Source organism: Harpia harpyja, chromosome 8 (genome assembly GCF_026419915.1).
Source record: "Harpia harpyja isolate bHarHar1 chromosome 8, bHarHar1 primary haplotype, whole genome shotgun sequence".
NCBI lineage: Eukaryota > Metazoa > Chordata > Aves > Accipitriformes > Accipitridae > Harpia > Harpia harpyja.
Window position 1 is genome coordinate 31,549,726 of NC_068947.1, and position 19,909 is coordinate 31,569,634.

The 19,909-nt window shown below is 37.8% G+C and overlaps 1 protein-coding gene across 17 annotated transcripts in view; it reads left to right on the top strand.

Annotated features, from left to right (window-relative positions):
* The window catches only part of ROBO2 (roundabout guidance receptor 2), a 959,254-nt gene that overhangs the window by 911,575 nt on the left and 27,770 nt on the right, over window positions 1-19,909 (top strand). For all 17 annotated transcript variants that reach the window (XM_052794396.1, XM_052794399.1, XM_052794400.1 and 14 more), the window contains 3 exons: window positions 3,358-3,514; window positions 9,515-9,775; window positions 13,034-13,248. In XM_052794396.1, the coding sequence (XP_052650356.1) occupies window positions 3,358-3,514; window positions 9,515-9,775; window positions 13,034-13,248 (633 nt within the window). The remainder of the gene's footprint in view (window positions 1-3,357; window positions 3,515-9,514; window positions 9,776-13,033; window positions 13,249-19,909) is intronic.

Consider the following 19,909-nt stretch of genomic DNA (forward strand, 5'->3'; position numbering starts at 1 on the left):
CAGAGAGGTATCTGAGAGCTAAGTTCATACGATACTTCAAGAAAGGTTCTTGTTCCTTGTATGTGAGATGTATTGGCAAGTAGTTTAGGAAATCGGCTTGCTCCTCTGGCTGCATGAAAATGCAGAAATTGATATGCTGAGGTACAAATGTGCCAGTTATCAGAGGGCAGTATCACACTTTAGATGTGTTGACAGCTACAGCTGCCTAAGAATTTTCTCAGAAAATACAAAGTTTCATTGGAAAATGCCACTTGATCAAAAGCTGGACTTCGAACAAATATTTCAAGTGAAACGTATTTTGTGTAGTGTTTCTCAGTTTGGAGTAAATTTTCTGATGACACACGGAAACTTCAGGTTAGCCAGTCTTTCTATGACCAGGGCACTCCTGTTGTGATCAAAGCAGCTCCCACCTGGATGCCCTAATGCTCAGATGAGTGTCAAACTATTGGACTGCAGTCAGTATTTTGCTCTGCCTTGCCCACTAATTATGTCTTTAATGCCGGCTAATTATGTCTGTAATACATGAGAAACTGGGGGAGACCTTCAAGTAGTCCAATAATTAGAGCATCACTGGAGTCAGAGACCAGCTTTCATTATGTAGTCCCCATCAGGGTGATCAGGGATTTGTTCTCTCACTTCCTTGGTTAGTACTTTAGGTACTACTTATTATTCTGACTAAGTTTCTGTCTCTCTCAAATGAATATCATGAGAAATCCTATCCCACTGTGGAATGGAAAATAGCTAAAAACTCGACTGCTTTGTGAGGCAGGCAAATTCTGTGGCTGTACTTCGCACAGCTCCCAGCTTATGTCAGTGCTATGATTATCAGCCCAACTGGCAAATTCTTTTTCCAGGACCTGATTCATCTAGAGATTTAAACAATATAATTGAATTTCAGTGCGAGGAGACACTGAAACATCGAGCATCATTGCTGTGGGGAAACAAGGCTTTGGTGCAACAGTTTTCAAACACACATCAGGCATTATGTATTAGTTGCCTGTTCCACTACACTGACAGTGGAGTAACTCTGCCGATGGGGACAGAAGAGAAATCTCCTGCCCAGCTGTACGATGTAGGCTGCTTCCCCTGCCAGTAATGACCTTGGAGTTCCTTTCTTTTATTTCTTCATCTGAACAGTTCCTCAGCTCTCTGTTTCACTCTAATAGCTCCGCTATCTTTGACCTTTCTCTCCAAAATCCCCCAAATTCAAGTGACTTCATACTAGCATCCCACATATCCAACCTGTTTTACCAGTCTCCTAAGATTACCAAGATGCTACACTTCCAAAATCTTCCTCTTCACCTCAACTAATCTCTAAGCTTAAGTTCTTCTCTGCATTTCTCTTCTCTGAGTATTCTTAGTTTAAATCTCCCTGCAACACATACACACACACACTTTTATGCATGTCTTTCCTCCCAAAGCAGCCCCTCCTGCCTTAGCTCTTGTTGGCTCTTATTCCTGCTGACTTTTCAAAAATTCCCCCATGTCCCACAAATCAAAATTAATGTACTTCCTTTGTAGTTTTGTGACCCTACTTCTAACTCCGCTTTCCGCCACACCTGTGCTTTGAAAGCTTCATTTTCCTTCCAGAAGGTTCATGTATTTGTTCCTCCATTACCACCATCACTGGGGTTTCTTTTCTGTTGATCAAAATGTTCTTTCCCTTTTCAAGAAAGCTTCCCTCTCTGCCAGGCTACAAAAGGAGGGAAGAGCCTGTCTTGCATCCTAATAGATGGAATATCAGCTCAGTTTGCACATAGTGAATGACAGGATCTTGGCTGGACTATAAATACTCCAAGACAAGGAAGGAAGAGCTCTGGTCTGGAATTGAGTAGTGCAAAGCAAAGTCTTGTTTGCAACGTGCTGCCAGCCAGGCTGATTAGAAACCTTGCCGGACTTATTGCCTGTCTCTAGCAACCACAACAAGAGGTGAAAAGAGAAGTCTTGGCTACTTCTGAATCACAGGATCACCTTTTTCTTCCCTCTCTATTCATTCCTGCTTTGGTCCAGCTGACATTTGGAGATAACAGAAGAAAGCCACTGTCTCTCAGACGAAAAGTCCCATGATGCGTGCTGGTCTCTGTTGCTAGAATTGCACCTCCTTCTGAATTTCTCTGTGCCTAAAGCTAGAGCCATGGCAAAGAGGGTGGTGCCTGCCAGTGCACACTGTGCCAGCCTGCCTGACAAGTCAGTTGTGGCTTTTTTGTTTCATTGCTGTTGAGGACTTTTTACATGGGGTTTTTTGGCTGATCCTTATAAATCAGCAAGAGACGTCAGTGGCTAAGATGGATTAAACTGTGCTTTCTGCAACAGGCAAGGGGTGAGTGACTGCCAGCTGGGTACCCCAATGAAAAAGCATATGATGAACCATTCTTCCACCCAACAATCCAGAGAATTTGAAAGCCACAACAAAATGTCAATAAATAGATGGGTCTCCAAGCAGTCAAGGGATATGAAATCTTGTGCCATTCTTCCTCTTAATGAATTCCTGACAAGAAAAAGGAGTCAGGGCAAAATAAAAGAAGAAAACAAGTGGGATGAGAGCTTTCTCTGTAAGATCACTTTCACACAAATGGAAGTGTCTCAACTGGAGAAGTGGGTACAAGGACGATAAGAGAAGAGGGCTTAAGCAAAATGCATTGCTCGCTTCATTTCTATCAGCCTCTTCCATTAGAGTTGTATATCAGAAATAGAACTCTTCTCCGTAACGGCACAAGATATTTGAATCCTGCGAAAGAGACAGTCCTACAACATTGCAGATGACTTTCTGATGTTTTTTAAAATGTAACTTAGTAAATTCCTATCAGCAAAACCCTGTTTCTTTTTGTTTTGACAGCTTACACTTGTCATTCTGGCTGAAAGATATTGAGTCTAATGACAACTTTTTTACATTGTGTCCTTAACCTCTCTGTTCTCCACAGAAGGAGATTATGCAAAACAGTGTTATAAGCACATCGGATTCTGACATTTGAAATAATTTGCTATGGTCTATTATATTTTTATCTAACAGTGAATTCAAGAATTCATAAAGCAGATATGAATATATCAGTAAATATATTTCTGATACAGCAAAACACGTCTTCCCTTGGTTGGGCACTACTGTGGTGCAAATGTATGAAGTTTTATAAAGAATTGATTTTCAGCAATTATTCAGAATACTTTTCCATTCCATTCTATTATTATTTATAACCTTGTAACAGCATTAGCATGTTGATGCTGATTTTGCTGAGATAAAAATACATCTTCTTTTTTGGGGCATGCCATCTGGAATCAGAATTCTTTCAAAGGAATGTAAATAGCTAGCTTTTTCCCCCACATTATATTTCTAACATTTTATTTTTCTTTTTGGATTTTCAGGTGGAAAAGGAGGGAAAAAGAAGAAAAACAAAAATACTGCCAAGCCCCAGAAAAATAATGGTTCAAACTGGGCCAGTGTTCCCCTCCCACCCCCTCCTGTGCAGCCACTTCCAGGCACAGAGCTGGAACACTATGGGGTGGATCAGCAAGAAGCGGGGTAATTATCTTCTTTTTCTTTTGAAGAAAAATCTGTGGTTTGCAGAGATGAGGCTTTTTTTTTTTTTTTAATTTTGCTAAATGACAATATTATTCTGTTTTGTTAAAAAAAAAAAAAGAGAGAGCGAGCCTTATCCTATAGACTTATTCAAGGCTATGGAGGAGGAATGTTTGAACAGCTTCTCTTGTTAATGACTGAAGATAGAAATAAAAGTGACCTTGCTTCATCATCGTGCAGGGCTTCTCTGCTTACTCATGCTGAGAAGCATCTCTCTTCACGTGTAGTTTAATTGAATTCTGTTGGGACTGCTTGCAGATGATGGGACTCCAAGTGAGTAAGGATGACATAATCTGGCTCCTTGTTTTTTTTCACTGCTTTGATGTTTAAAAATATTAAAGCCAACAGAACAAAAAAAACCCACAGTAAATTGGATTAATTTTAGAAGATCAACCAGTGGATAATAATCTTCTCATCAGCTTTTAGAAGAAATTTCACAGTTGAGGAAGGCATGCTATTTATAGGCCTTTTTTAATATTATTTAAACAACTCTTGAGTTTCTGGAACCTTACACTTATTTTTGGATAGCTTAAACTTGTTCTCAAGGACACAGAATCACACAAAAACACTAATTGAGAGGAAAGAGACATTTCCTGCACAGAGAACAATTATGGAATGCTTTTTATAAAGTGAAATTATATGAAATACCAGGTTATCAAACTTGGGAGGAAAATCAGAGTATATAGAAAAATAATTTACTGTGGTCAGTTTTGTTGGAGCCTTTGAGAATCATTGTTCTGTCAGGGACAAACTTCTGTCTATTTAAATACATGGATTAATCAATATTTCCTAAAGATTAAACATATGTTTTAAAAATCATTCTAATAGCTTTACTGAATAAAAATATTTCAAGTGTTATCTCTGTTGTAAGCATGAATTGATCATCACTACTTTTATAATGAAAATTAGAAGAAATAAATATTAATATTTTGTACCAAGTTTATAGCAGTTTATACCAATTCGTTCAACTCCTAAAATGAATAGTAACTAACTGTGTAAGTCAGTGGAGTTTCTTTTAAAATGAAGGTCCATTCAGGTTGTATTAGAGTTAGAATTTCAAAGCAAATATAAGGGAAAGTGAATAACCTTCCTGATTGTAAGTGTTGTTTAAATCTCAAGGCAAAAAGTGCGTATAATCATTATGTTCTGTATTCTGTTATAAAAAGCTAAAGTAAATTTAAGATAGTTTCACCATATAATATTTGTCTTTATCAGTTTATATCCTTAAAACTCATGTGCAGCCATTTCTCTAAAATAATTACGCTATTGAAGGCAAACAACTTTGATTTTCTCTCTGGACAATGAAATAGCATAAAAGGTAAATGGAAATACCTTCTAGAGAAATCCTTTGTGACACAAGGCTTGACTCCTCAGTTGTATAAAGTATCTGTTATTTAGCTGGAAGGAATGATGTTGATCACCAAGACAGCACTGGTTATTTAAGGATAAGGTAATCAGCAGCCTTCCAGGTTCCCAACAATTCAGACTTAGTTTTTCCTCTGATTATCTTTTGAATTACTCTTCTCTGTTTTTTGTAATATCTCATTAACAGTGGTTGTAACAAGACCTTCTAACGTGCATTTTACCAAACACAAAAAAATTTTGAAAATTAGACTTACAGTATCAGTCTTGAGCTACAGTAATTTGCAACCAGCTTCACTGAAATTAGTGAATCTGCAGTGCCCATACTTCCTGAGGAGGTATCCAATTCTAACAGTCGTTCTGTATTGAGGGGTTGATCTTGTTTCTGTCGTTTTCAACATGCTAAAATAGAATGAATCATAGACTGCATTCCTTATGTTACATTTAATATTGATGTATCGGGTAAAAAAAAAAAAGCAAGCAAATTTTTAAAACTGTTTTTCTTGATTTGCTTTGATGTATATTATGTATGACAAGTTCAATGTGTTTTAATTTTAGAATTAATTACATGCAGATGCAATTATATTGTGAATTACAGTTGAAAAATGGACTTCCATTCAGAAAAACTGAAGACTATAATAAAGTTCTTGCAAAGTGATATGAAAGGTGAAAGTTTAGAGCAATAAAACAAGGAAGTGAGCATCTAAAGAGAAACTTATATTTCTGTGCGTGTCTTCCTATAAATCTTGAATTCAAGTGTGAGTTTCATTGGCATGAATATCCCAAATAAACTAAACAATTTTGATACCTTGTTTTGCTTACTAGGAGTTAACACTAGTGGCCTATTGGCTTATAAATTGTAAAAAGAAAATCCACAATAGCAGCAAGTGGAAAAAAAAAAAAAAAGTCACCTAACTTAATCAGAGGTAAGGAAGAAAACCAGAATACACTCTTAGTTCTCTCTACCGTCTTCTCCCCAGAACTGAGGTTTGCATTCACCTCCATTTTTCCATGAACTGCAACACACATAAGGAAAGGTGAATATGTTAATCCAAGCAGCCATTTTATATAACGTGGTAGCTTTTGGGATGTCTTAAATTCCTATTTAACCTGTGCAGAAAGTCTGTTTATACTCTTGTTTTCCTAGCAAGCTCTTTCCTGTGAAACATTCCCCTTTTTTGTGGTCTTCTACAAACTCTGTGCTTGTTCTGTGTTGTCTTCCTTAATTTTTCTCTTGTATATACTGCAGAGTCTTTGAAGTTTCTCTTTTCCTGTAGTAGCTCCCAATCAAGCATGTTCCCTTTCCTGCCCTTTTCAGAGAAGATGCTTTTGCTTGGTTTTATCTAATAAACTTGACAGTAAGGAAATGCTTATTACTTATTCATTATCATCTTCTTATATTTTTTCATTAATAATATGCATGATCTTGAGCCAACCCCAGTAAAGGCAGTTTTCATATTGTTATCATTGGTTATTTTTTTTTTCTTACTGTTGATTCCACCTTAAAATGCAATATTAGCTGCTGGATATCAATATATTTGATAGTCATTTTCTGGTTTTAGAAAAAGTAAAGAAGGTAATCCTTTTACATCAAAAAATCCTTTCTGGCAAGGCCTAGACAGGGAAGCTTGCTTTGCTGCAATGATGTGTGTAAAGGAACAGAACTGTTAAAGAATGTGCCTCTTATCTATCATGTCTGTTTTTTATTTTGAAGAAAAAAATCTATCAATGTAATGAACCAAGCTTTTTAATAGAATAAAAGTGCTGAGAATAGAATAAAAATTATTAGAAACATAAAGAGTCATATTTGTTAACCAGAACTTATTTAGGGACTTAATTATCATGAAAATACAATCAGAGGTCCCTAGTGAAATTAAGGTGCTTAGATTTTAATAAGAAGTGCTTGAAAAAGGTTGCATGCATTTTCACCAAGTTGTATTTACTCAGAAAACCAAAAAGAACATGGATGTGATCAATATTCACTGTGCAGGTTCCAGAAGTTTCAATAACTATCATTTATATGAGGTGTAGTTAGTATGTAGCCTCTTAGGTTTCCTAGCTTTTTCTTGCAGATTGGTTTTGTTTGTTTTTTTTTTTTTGTAAAATGCAGGTTAGAACTGGTGGCTTTTCAGGCATCTTACATTATGAAGTCAAAGGTTCTTGTACTTGAAATCTTGAATCTCAATGGCCTGAACCTCAGGCTTACGCTCCTTTCCATTTCAAACAAAATCTAGGTAAAGATATGGTACTTGTGCAGAATCTTTCTCCTAAGAAATCTTTTTCTAAGAAATCTTTTTGCTATCAAGCTGAACATTTGGGGATTTGAAGCAAGTAGGGTCAAAAGGCAAGCACATCCAAAGCTCATTTATGCATTACTGAAAAGTCACTAAGGAGTATCTTTCTGCCCTGTCCCTTTTAAAGAAGAAGCCATTATACCAAAGCATGAGGTTGAGAGAGTAAAAATAAGTGACAGAGCTGTTGCATGGTACATTTTTAGCAGCATGAGATAGGATGGTCCCTTCACCCTTGGGTGGCAATGTCATGAGTGAATATTGCAAGGAAACACAAATTAGAGCTAGTCATATCTTAATTGTCTCCTAAGGAATTAAATATGTATCATATAACATTTTCTTAAATCTCTGTGTTATCAAAATGGTAATGATCATTCACTCAAAAGCTCATAAATGCCAAGTGTTAAGATGCAGCATTTATTTGCACCTCTGTACACAAATGTATGTTTGTGTATCTACATATGGTTATATCTTGATATAGGTTTGAAGTGATACCGGCCTTAATTGCAAGATATGTCATCCACAGCATTTTGGATGATTAAGTCAGGTTGGTTTAGCTACCCTGAATCTGTGCGTTTAAATACAGACTACAGACATTTGAATAAGGAAAAAGTAGTTTAGTTAAGTTTAGAAATCTTTGGGGGTTACATAAAGTAAATTTTTTGTTCATAATACAGGTTTTGAAACTTCTCTGTCTCAGTGTTCCCAGCCTTTTTGTAACCCGGCTTCACACTTGAGAAAATTGGCAATGATTCATTTTTCCGAGGGAAATTGGTAATTCCTTCCTTCCAAATTAGAAGCCTTAAAGGAGTATTTTTAAACTGTTTTAAGAAATTAACTGTATAATGCAATGCATTGCCTACCTGCATTGCAGAAAAAAGGGGTGTACCTTGTCAGCAGGCCTTGAAGGTGGAAAGAAGATAAAGTGACTTAGATGATGCTTGGGGAATGGCCTTTAGAGTGTGAGATGGTTTAACAGTGAAGGAGCTGTGAGAGCTTTTGGTTGTCTGGTTGCCTTTTGAAAAAAGCTGTCTAACCTGAGGTATTTTGGAATATGCTGGGAGTTAAGAAGAAACGTATGCAGATGCTCAAGGGACTGCAGACTGACTGGACATTTTGAAGATGGGAAGAGTAGACAGTGTTGAGATTTGAATGGTGTGATCGTCAGCAGAGAAGTGCACAACTAAAGTTATGTTCGGATTAGGGAATTACTCTGGGGAGATAACGCACAGGGAATGACCACATTCACTAGGGCCTATTCATCTTGAGTGATGCTGGTGTCTCTAAGGGACAGGGACGTGGGATGATACTGTAATACAGCACTGAATTGAAAGGTCCTGTCATGAGGACAGAGACAGAAAAGGATTGAATTGCTGGCAAAGGTTGCATGATAGAATAGAATATAAAGCTTCTGTTTCTAGCCCTGATCAGATGTAGCATCAGCTCTTACACCTTTAGTGTAAGACTAAAAGTTGAACCACAAAAACCTATCAGAACATCTCTTTTATGTGAAGAGAGAAGAATTTGGTATTGAAGAATATTGGTAGTTGTTAATCTTTTAATTTACTTTGGGCAGGTGTGTTGAAAGTGTTCAGAAGTTTAGCACTGCCTAGGTAAGTCCCAGTAAAGATTGGTTAGGAGGTGGCGTGCTGGCAGAGCTGTCAGCATGTGTGCTAATGTATCTTATCAGCTGGTGCTGTGACATAGCATATGCTTAGGGTCAGTACTGCTGCGACATGAATGTATTACACATCATAGTAGATACCTATATGCAGTGTGGAAAGACCAGAATTTATGTGGAAAGTGTAGCTTTTTTATTTAAGCTACAAAATAAAATCAAATAGTAAATTTACAGACAAATAAAGGGGAGGATGGGACTAAGGAAGTGCATAGTGCAACTACGTAAAGCTCACTCTGCCTTTTAAGAATGCTGCTATTTTCATGTCTAGGTCAATCTTCATGCATTCTCCTAGGCTAATGGTCCAGGAAGTGAGTTAGTTCATTTTTGTTGTTGATTGTGGTGTAACATTACCTAATCGCCATTAACAAATGTGATAATGGATCAGTAATTTTTTGTTGCACATCTTGTTTCAGTCGCTTAGCTGTTGCCGGAAAAATTAAACAGACTCGTTAAGGAGAATTTAAGCAATTATGACCCTATTTTCAATAAATGTTAAAGCTCACACTGCATGAAGAAGGTTCAAACTGTAGCAGAAATCCTGTATACCATCTACTGCATGGGATGAGATGAGATTTGGTATATACTAAGTTTACTTGGTTTTTGTTTTAGATATGACAGTGATGGTTGGTGTCCACCTTTGCCAGTTCAGACCTACCTACATCAGGGCATGGAGGATGAGCTTGAAGAAGATGATGATCGTGTTCCCACACCTCCTGTCCGAGGAGTAGCTTCATCACCTGCAATCTCCTTTGGGCAACAGTCAACTGCAACCCTCACACCTTCTCCACGAGAGGAGATGCAGCCAATGCTTCAAGCCCACCTTGATGAATTAACTAGGGCTTACCAGTTTGATATAGCAAAGCAGACATGGTAAATGTTTGAAGGGGGCACCTGTGGTCTGGGAAGTGAAAACATAATAATAGTTTATTCCTTGACGGCATAAATATCGACTGTGTTCAACAACGTTTCAGTAATGTTTCCAGAGCAGTAAAATGGAAGAAGAGATAGCAAAACTGTGTCTACAGTGTGAAGGCCTTAAACATTAGTAGGTGCTTTTTAAACGATAATGCTTGGTAATATGTTAAATCTTGGCTAAAACCATGTAAAAATAATATTCCTTTGGAGTTTTACATACATTCAACTAAGTAGTTAACACCCACCTACTGATAACTTTTGTACAGTTCAGAGTACTCTCTTTTCATGCTAGCAAAAGATAGGAATTTTTTAGGATTTTCAAAAATATTGAGGTTCTAAATTCCTGATTAAAAATAACGCTAGTCACTTGAAATAGCAATGTAGCAGCTTTTACCCTGTGTCACATGAGAATGAAGCATTTGCATCTCTGACTGTAGTTTGAAATACCATGAAATTTCTGATTCATAGGGAAAAACCCAGAAACAGCAGAAAGGAAGTTGTTAGTATTTACAAAATGGATCTAGCATTTTAGAGTGCTTTATGCCTATTTAAAGGAAGAGCAAGCAAATACCACAGTAACATTTCCCCTGCAAAACAAACAGAAGCAATCTCTTCAGGGACCGAAAAAGAACTTGTCAACTGCACCAGGCTGGGGATATGGTGAAGGTCAGTTGCTTTCTGGATGTTCCCTAAGCGACAGTTGTCCTTTTACAACTTTTCTATCCAGACAAAGCCCGCGAATCTCGGAGGAGAGGAGCAGAGCTAGTTACTGAATGGCGTGCTGCCAGCGGAGGAGCAGCCTTTCTTTGCTGGTAAATAAAGCCACAGAGTTATTCAGCTTGAGCTACCATAAATAGATCAGGCAGGTAGGCAGGTGGTGCCAAATCAAAGCCAGCTGTTTTCCCTGGACACCGTCAAAGCCTCAAGGCTTGCCTGCAATCTGCACTCAATCAACAGGGTACTTTGGTCCTGCTGCAGTGCCACGCTGCCAAGCACAGACCCCGGCCTGCCTGTGGGACAGACCCAAATCCCAGGCAGCAGCTAGACCTGGCCTATTGAAGGTAGCTGACTTGTGAGCCAGCACACAGATGCATACCCTGTCTGCGCAGTCAGTCGCTGCTGCATTTTGCAGCTGTTACCCTTTCTACGCCCTACAAACTGTGGGTGCCAGTCTGGGAGTGGATAACATAGTAGGACTCTGTAGCAAAGCCTGTTGCAGCTGACAGGGAAGGTCTTGCTCCCTTTCTGGAGAAATGAAAATTGATTGGGAAATGTCATAATGTGCTCAGGAATATACAGATTTTAACATTGCTTTTGTGTAAGGTCACAGTAATTGAGTCTGAAACTGAAAAAAATATCGGGGAGATAACCTTTTTTCATACTAGGACCTTATAGCAGGTATTGGGGTAAATATTGAGGGTTGCAAATAGAAGTGATTTTTGCAGTAGTTATGAAATGGAATTGTTTAATGCTTTAATATTGTTTGGCTGGACATGTATCATGCTGTTCAGCAAATGTTCAAAGTCAGTGGGAAGTCCTCCATTGTCTTCAGTGGGAAGGAAGATTTCTTAGTTTTCTTTTCACAAAGTTAACCTGTCCAGTGTGGGGGGCAGGGGGGGACAAAACAACAAGATGAGACGTGTCAGATAGGTTACTGTAGGAGTAACAGAAGAGAAATATAGAGACCAGCCAACTAGACATTTAAGAAAGAGCACATTAGAGATTACTGGAAAAGTACATAATCATTATGGCCTTGATCCAGCAAATCACTTAAGTATATGCTTAACTACAAGTACATGAGAAATTGACTTCAATTGTTCTATCACATGCTTAACATTAAGCATATACTTAAGTATTTTGCTTGACTGGGAGCTAATCACACTGTTTATTGAGGGTTAGTTAGATGGTAGTGCCCTTTGGTGCAGTGTTTTGAACACTGCATAGCTGAGAACCTGGTGTCCAGGCAGAAAAAGTATTCAAGAAGTTGTAATCAGAAGGGCGTTGTATATCAGAAGGGAAGCATTTGATCTGCAAATAAGGCAATTAAGTTAAAACCTACACAAAGGTGGAGAGAGATTCCAGTGGTACATAACATTTACCATGACATTCTTAGATTCCATAGATTTAAGTTACGAAAAAAAAAAGCACTCTTTGAATAAAGAGAATTACTGCACTTACTGAGAGTAGGTTATAATACAGCACAAAGTTTTCATCGAAAATATACTAGAGCTAGGAAACCAAACAGGTGACAGTTGTAATTTTTTCTGTTATGCTGATGTCCAAGCAAGAGACCAGCAGAATCCTGGATCCAGTCCAGAGTGCTGCTGATTCGAATCAGGTCACAGCACCTCATGTACAGCCACCCAAGGATTCCCACGTGCCTAAGTTAGCAATTTCAAGCATGGTACATGCTTTTATGCCAAGGCCAGTCATGCCTGGGTCCCCTGGCACAGCTTGCTGTGTACCTGTAGTGCTGGGGAGAATGCTGCATTGAAAGCTGATGGTTGTTCTTTTCCTCTCTAGCCTCTCAGAGACCACACAAATGAAACTCCAAGTCCCGTGCTTGCCTTTGGCCATTTAGCTATCCTGTGGACGTTTTTTATCTTTGTTTTTCTTTTTTTAATTGTGATTGCTGCATGCAGTAATTTCACACATGCATGCCCTAATACTGCTGCAATTAAATCTATTAAACTGCTTGGAATAAAGCAAAATAAAACGGCCTTGCTGATAATGGGTTCATTGGACTTGAAAATTTCTTTTGTCCTATTGGTCATTTCCTTCTCTTTAGGGTGACTTCTACTTAAGGGCACTGAGTCTGTTTAAGCAGAAGGAGTGAAATTCAATTTTGGCTCAACATTTGCAAGGTGGAATATTGGGTGAGACACTTATATGCTAGGTTGGGATTCAGAATTGTGCTTTTCCATGGACTTCCTACCTGATTTACATAGCCTCTGTGTACATCGTTCTTCATCTGTAAAACGACAATCTTGACCTTCCCCATGTTACAGGAGAAGTGTATTTAAGACTGGAAAGTGTGCAGGTACTCTGGTGTTAGAAGCTACGGTGAATAACTGAACTGTCTTTTCTTGAGTTTGACCTAACAAGCATGTTTTGTAAATCTACTTCAGGACTTATTGAAAGGTTTGTCTTCTATTGACCATAGGGTACAAAGTCTCATCCATTCTGATGACGTTTTTGTGTTTGTTTGTGTAGGCACATCCAAAGCAGTACACAACCTCCTCAGGCTCCAGTTCCGCCCCTAGGATATGTATCTGGAAACCTTATTTCAGATTTGGAAACAGATGTTCCAGATGATGATGATGAGGAGGATGATATCGAAGAAGAAACTGTAGAAATCAGTAGGCCGCTAAGAGGTCTAGAGCATACTCCAGGCTCCAGTATGGACAATCTAGACAGCTCTGTGACAGGTAACCAAACACAGTTAACAGTGACACCAACTTGTTCCTAACAGTAAAATACATCATCAGTCAAACACTTTCTAAGTGAAAATTTATTCTACTCTATTTCTGTAACATTTAAAATATGTTAATATTAAACACTAAAGTTAAAGAAGGATTTGAAAATACTTTGCTTTGCTGCAAAATGATAAGAAAATTCATGAATTTTAAAAAGCTTTAAAGACTTGAAAGAAAACTCAATTATATCCTAGCTTTCATGAAAAGTTCAGTGTACTGGAGAAGCAAGCCAGTTACATAAAAAGGAGGGGGAAGACCTTGGCTTAGGAATATACATTTCATGAATCAGAAGCAGCATAAAAATGTTATCTTAAAGCACTTTTAGATATTTTGCTGGGTAAATGCTTTCACAGATGAACACGGGGAAGTTAAAAGACTTCAGAATAAGTGTAGTTAGATCAGCACAACATTTATCTATAGAGTAAATACAACATTTATGTAGGAAAATGTGTATTTTGAACCTACTTTTTATTGCTGAATTTAGTAATTGTTCCCTTTCAGTGAAGATATTTAATTATTCTCACACTCCATCCTTCACTGCTTCTCACCCTTTGCATGCCTTGGAAAGTTACAACAGGGATCATCAAAGGGGACCTAGAAAGGCATGCTAAACTAATGCACAGAATCTGAATGAATAAAATTGCTGTTGATGAAATGTAGGCAGTGAAAAACATTTTTTGTAAAATACATATTTTATGTGGACATAATATACTTTTTGTAAGCATCAGTGTATTTCCCTTTAGGTTGAACTTGGGCATCTATATAATATCCTGTATCCATAATGTACAGCTGTACTGGAGACCCAAATGTACATAGTGTCCATAGCTCATAAAAGCTAGTTGGTGCTTCTTCAATCTTTGATCTCAGTGGAAGAGCACTGATTGCTAGTTGTACCTTAAGGGAGACTTGCTCAGTACAATTTACTACCACAGCACCACTGAATAGATTAAATTCTTTGTTCTGGACCTTTGAAATTCCAAGGATTTTGCACCCTTACTTAAACATTGCCATTCTGAAAACACTGCAGGAATATGACAGTGAGGGACCATCAATACCTATAATTTCCTTCCTTTTCCCTTGTTGAATTAAATAGTGTGTAGCTTAATCCCACTTACCAGGTTTTCCTTCACCCTAGGGCCAGACTGCTTGCCAATCTAATTAAGATTTAAGAATTGTATCTCTGCTGCTGTGATTTGAAATCCGGATCTAACTGAAGGCCATAGAGTTAAAGTTTAAATCCCTGAATTGAGAAGGTTAACTGATTAGTGCATGAGTATGTTAAGTCACTTTCCTTGAATTTCTAGTGTAATCTCCTTCAGGCTATAATTCTGCATATTTTTGCATATCTCACTAATGGCTTAGAAGCCTTTCCATTAGGAATGCAGTAAGGGTTTTACACTGGTAATACAGAAATAAATAATAATAAAAAAAATCAGGTGGCTATATATTTTCCATTTGGTATGTATTAAAATGTCAATGTTGATATATCCATAAATCAGAAAATGAATGTTTTTCACATTTGCATTTTCACCTAATATTTTGGACCACCCTTCCTAGTGCAAAGTAGGGAATAGCTGCATTTCTGCACCAATTCATGGACTTCTGTGCTTATTACAATTTGTCCTTTTATGAATAACATTTAAGCTTGTTCTAATAGTTAGAAATCTTGTTTAATTATTGGAGTGTTAAATGTTTAATTATTGGAGAGTTAAAAACTTCCTGGTGTATTTTTTTGGAAGAAATTGGGCAGAATTTGGTAATGTAGACTGGGAGTGTACTTAAGGTGGTCTAAATGCACTCCCACTCATTTCCACCACTATCTTGATGTAGCCTCATCCAGCTGAAAATTAAGGTTTTTCTTTTGCTTTTTCTTGCTTAACTACTAGCTGGATCTGTTCCTTGATCTGGTTCACCGCATGGCAAGGTGTTTGCCAGCACTGCAGGAAGGGAATGTGCAGCTGGAAGGGAAGCAAAATGACAGACTGCCCCTCTAGCATATAGCCAACACTTAGATTGACTTAAAACAATTACGAAATTATAGCCTTACAAAAATACAGCCACAGTGTTAGTCTAAATGATTTGTAAAATGGCAAACTCTCCAAATAACAAAACTACTTCTGTTTTCCTCAGTTACTATATGGGCAAAACCTCGATTTTCTGAGGGCTTGTTTTGGGCTTGTTTTTTTCTAGGGTAGAAGGAAATTGTTTATTATCCTTGGGCAAATTGTTTCAAAAGATAATTTTTGTTTATCTGTTTCTGTTAACTCTTCCAGGCTGCATTTACTGGTGTTAAGGAGTGTATATAACAAATTGCATTCATTGTTTTTAAGCTGTTTCTCATTCTTTAATTTGATTGCTCTTAAAATACTGTAGAAAAACTAAATTCTTCTTTCTTGCACTGAGAATTTTTAAGCTACTTTTCACAGGGCTTTTGGTGACTTAAACCAGCAGTTTCTTAGGAATTTATATACCACGTTTTCAGTTCTTTAAACATCATATTAAAAAATGGAGGCAAATGAGAACAGCTGACCCAGATGAAGCAATATTTCTGTTCATTTTGAAGTGCGCCCTGTGAATTCAGTGTTTGTGAGAAATCTAAATTGTCATCCCTTGGTCCAGAGTGCCTCCAAATAGAGTTGCTGTACGTAAGCAGGGCAAGTCTCCTCACCCTGTACTGTTAGCATGCCTCAGCAATGACTTGACAATACCCACTCTCAAAGTGAAATGATATTTTGCTCTTTATGGCTGAGCTGAGACCGAGGTTTTCATCCAACGCCAAATGTGGGATTCTCTGAGGGGAAGCACTGGTGCTGTATGAGCTGAGCTCAAACTGCTAAATTCCTCTGAAACCACAGTGTTGCTCCTTTAAACTGTTTAAAAGTCAGGTTGTCTTCCAGGCCCTTGAATTTTACTTACAGCTAACTGAAGATTCAGACAAGGATTTAATCTGTGCTATTAAGCTTTTCTCTTTGCAGGTGGCAGAGACATAATGTTGACATGTATAATAAATTGAAAAGAAAGGAGGAGTGCACAGTAACTATATCTTAACATTTTCCAGATATTGCAAAGAAAACTCAAGGAAGGAGGTTTAGATTTGAACATTTGTGGGACTGAATATGAAATGAAAGCCAAAGTTTTGGTTCATTCCCAGCACGGTTTGTTAGGATACTGAGTTACTGATTCTGATTAAAAAAAAAAAAAAAAAAAAAAAGAAGAAGAAGAAAGAACTGAAAAGCAGCTGTAAAACTTCTGCTTACTTGACTGTTAATTCACAATTATTTAGGGTTATTTTTGCCTTCAGAGACACATTGAAATATGGGGGGAGGTATGTTTAATGCTTGCCTTTATAATGAATTGCTGTGCAGAGTTATGGCATGAATGGTCATGAAGAGTCTGTTATATTATTCTACTTTAATAGACTTAATTAATTGCATATGATGACTGTATAAGAAATTAATTTGCTTCTCAGTGAAATCACTAAGAGCAACACTAGGTTTTGTCAGATCCAAGTATTATGGTTTGGGGGTTTTCTCCTTATCTTCTACTCCCCCAGCACCACCAGTGAAGCTGGTAGCGAGAGCTGTTATATCTTCAGCCCTGGTGCATTTTGACTGAGGGCAGAGATGCACCCATTGACCAGCACAGAAATCAGAACAAGCCCTTTTCTACCTAACTGATACAAATTGATGTAAGCAGAGACATATTCATGTAAACAGTACCATTGCAAATGGATAACAATATTTTTTCTATAGAATTACATACATTTGAAATTATAAAGATCTCCAGAAGTTGTATAGCTCAGCAAGGAAGAAAGTCCCTTCTTTGGCATGTTTTGGTCATGATTAAAAGAATCGCTGATCACTGTCCGTATGGTAAAAGTTGTTCATTCATTGTGTCTGAGCACAAATGGAATAATTCTTGAAAATTACACAAAATCATTTTCATGAGCTATATTTTACCATGGAAGAGTTCAATCTTTATATTGATTTGCTTAGGGATACCTATTGCAAAAGTTCCTATTTTATAAGCAGTTAGACAGAATGCATTTAATAGGTAGAATGTGTTTCATGGATTAAATATGTGCTCAGAAAATAGGAAACTGCTACTTTTTGTATCTCATAAAAATGGTAATGCAACAATTAGCAGGGTCATATTATAAAGCACAGACTTTACTCTAGCTTAATGGATCTAGGGATATGCATTCATCAGCAACGATGGATTTAGCATAAAACGACATGTAAATGAATTGATGACTGATCATAAATTAATTTTAGTGCTGAAGAAGTAATAGAGACACAGCAAGATGCCACTTTATCATAGTATTTTACTGCTCAGCAACATTTGAGCAACTACTTAATGTTCTGTGTGCATTTCTTTTCTAACAGCTTGAATAAATTTGAGAAATTTTTGTGCCTTTCAGCAATATGGAAACCAAAAAAAATCTAGAAAGATTGAAAATGCAAATACAAATAAAGTTGGCTAAGTGACATAAATTCATTTTTCATTAAATGTTTATGAAGGGCATTAATTATGGTTGGACCTGTGAAGTGCCAGATATGTATGTATAATTTTTACTTACTTTTGTTTAGTGTTTCCTGCCCCAAAATAAAAATTTTCAAACTTAAGTGTTTATTTCAGGTGTATACATTTAAATATTTGGGCATTTATGGTGAAGTATAATGTAAAGTGTAAGACCAGGTCTAATTTTTGAAGTGTGATCATATTTATATTCTGCATTTAGCCCCTTCCAGTATTCTTTCTTATTTTAATGGTAGAATGACTATTGCCCCTTTTATTCCATCACTTCCACCAAAATCAGTGGACATTCTTTCTTTGTAGCCATGACGGTAGTTAGATATATCCAAAAGAGGATAACGTGTTTCTCCTGTACAAAGGCTAAAGGAATTCTGTAACTGATCTCAGCTGAAGTAACATCAGTCCCCAAGGACTTCACCTGTACTTCACAAACCTAAGCAGTCTAGCCCTGTTCCATCAAAAACCCTGCAGAGGAGCAGAGGCTTAATATTAGCATGTGCTTAATGGTCTTGTGAAGGAAAGCACATAAGCATACACATACAAGTCCCAGTGACATCAGTTGTTAACTTTAAGCATGCACATAGAGTTTGGTACATATGTAATGGAATTTTTTAAAGTTTTAGGTTTGTTGTGAGCAGCTTTTACTTCACAAATGCATTAGATTCTTTCTTAAAGTAAAGCAAGAGTACATTTTACAAAGAAAAATAGCGTTTTTATTGCCTGCAAAATGCCACTAAAAGCAGTCACATGCAGTCTACAAGAAGCTAGCACCTCTATTCCTCTCACCTCTCCCTGAGAGCAAAGCAGCTTTCTGTTTGCATTAGCACCAAGAGATATTTTATGGAGCAAGAAAACAGAGTTCAACTTTTCACAGAGTTGATTTTGTTCTGCATAAAGCATTTACTGCTGCTGTCAGCAAGAGTAAAATTTACAGTTGCCAGAAAGTGTAAAAACTCAGATGTGCTCTTGGAAAACACATAGTGAACTGCATGTAAAGGAGACACTAAAAGCCTGTTTCATTCCATTTCAAAATGCACGGTTGATCTGAAAGGGATATCAGCATCTCTTATTCTGCCTTTATTCAGAGAGAAACAAATGTGCATATGATTTGGAAAACAAGAGGCCAGTGGATGTCTTTAAACAAGCAGTCACCATGTGTGCTACGTTAACACAGCTGCGTGGTGGCCTGAGGTGCCCAGGCTAGGCTCCAGCACTCCCATGCCTTCTGGGCAATGTCCGCACCTCTAGAGGGCAAAGCAAGCCGGGGTTTTGCTGCTGCAAGTTTTGGTGGGGAAAAAATTGTTTATGCGGGGAAACTGAATAGCTCAGGAACCAGTAGGAATAATGTAGAGATTTCACTTTTAGCTACCTAGTCACATGCAGCTGTGGGTGCTGTATATGTCTCATGGTAGCTTGCTGACTTCAGCAGTTATAAGGAGTTTTGCCTCTGCTTCCAGCAACCAGAAGTATTATTAAATCATTGAATCATAGAATGGTTTGAGTTGGAAGGGACCTTTAAAGATCATCTAATCCAACCCCCCTGCCATGGCCAGGGACATCTTTTACTAGACCAGGTTGCTAAAATCCCCATCCAATCTCACTTTGAACACTTCCAATGATGGAGTGTGCACAACTTCTCTGGGCAACCTGCTCCAGTGCCTCACCACCCTCATTGTAAACAATTTCTTTCTTATATCTGATTTAAACCTATCCTCTTTCAGTTTTAAACTGTTGGTCCTTGTTCTGTCACTACAGGCCTTGGTAAAAAGTCTTTCTCCGTCTTTCTTATAAGCCCCCTTTATATATTGAAAGGCAGCAGTAAGGTCTCTCTGGAGCCTTCTCTTCTCCAGGCTGAACAACCCCAACTCTCTCAACCTTTCTTCACAGGAGAGGTGCTCCAGCCCTCTGATCATTTTTGTGGTCCTCCTCTGGACCAGCTCTAACAGGTCTATGTCTTTCTTGTGCTGGGGACCCTAGAACTGGATACAGTACTCCAGGTGGGGTCATTGTTTGCTTTAGTTGTCAGCTGTGTTGACGTCCCAGTAAAGCTCACATCCCTGCGAGAACTGAGCTATGC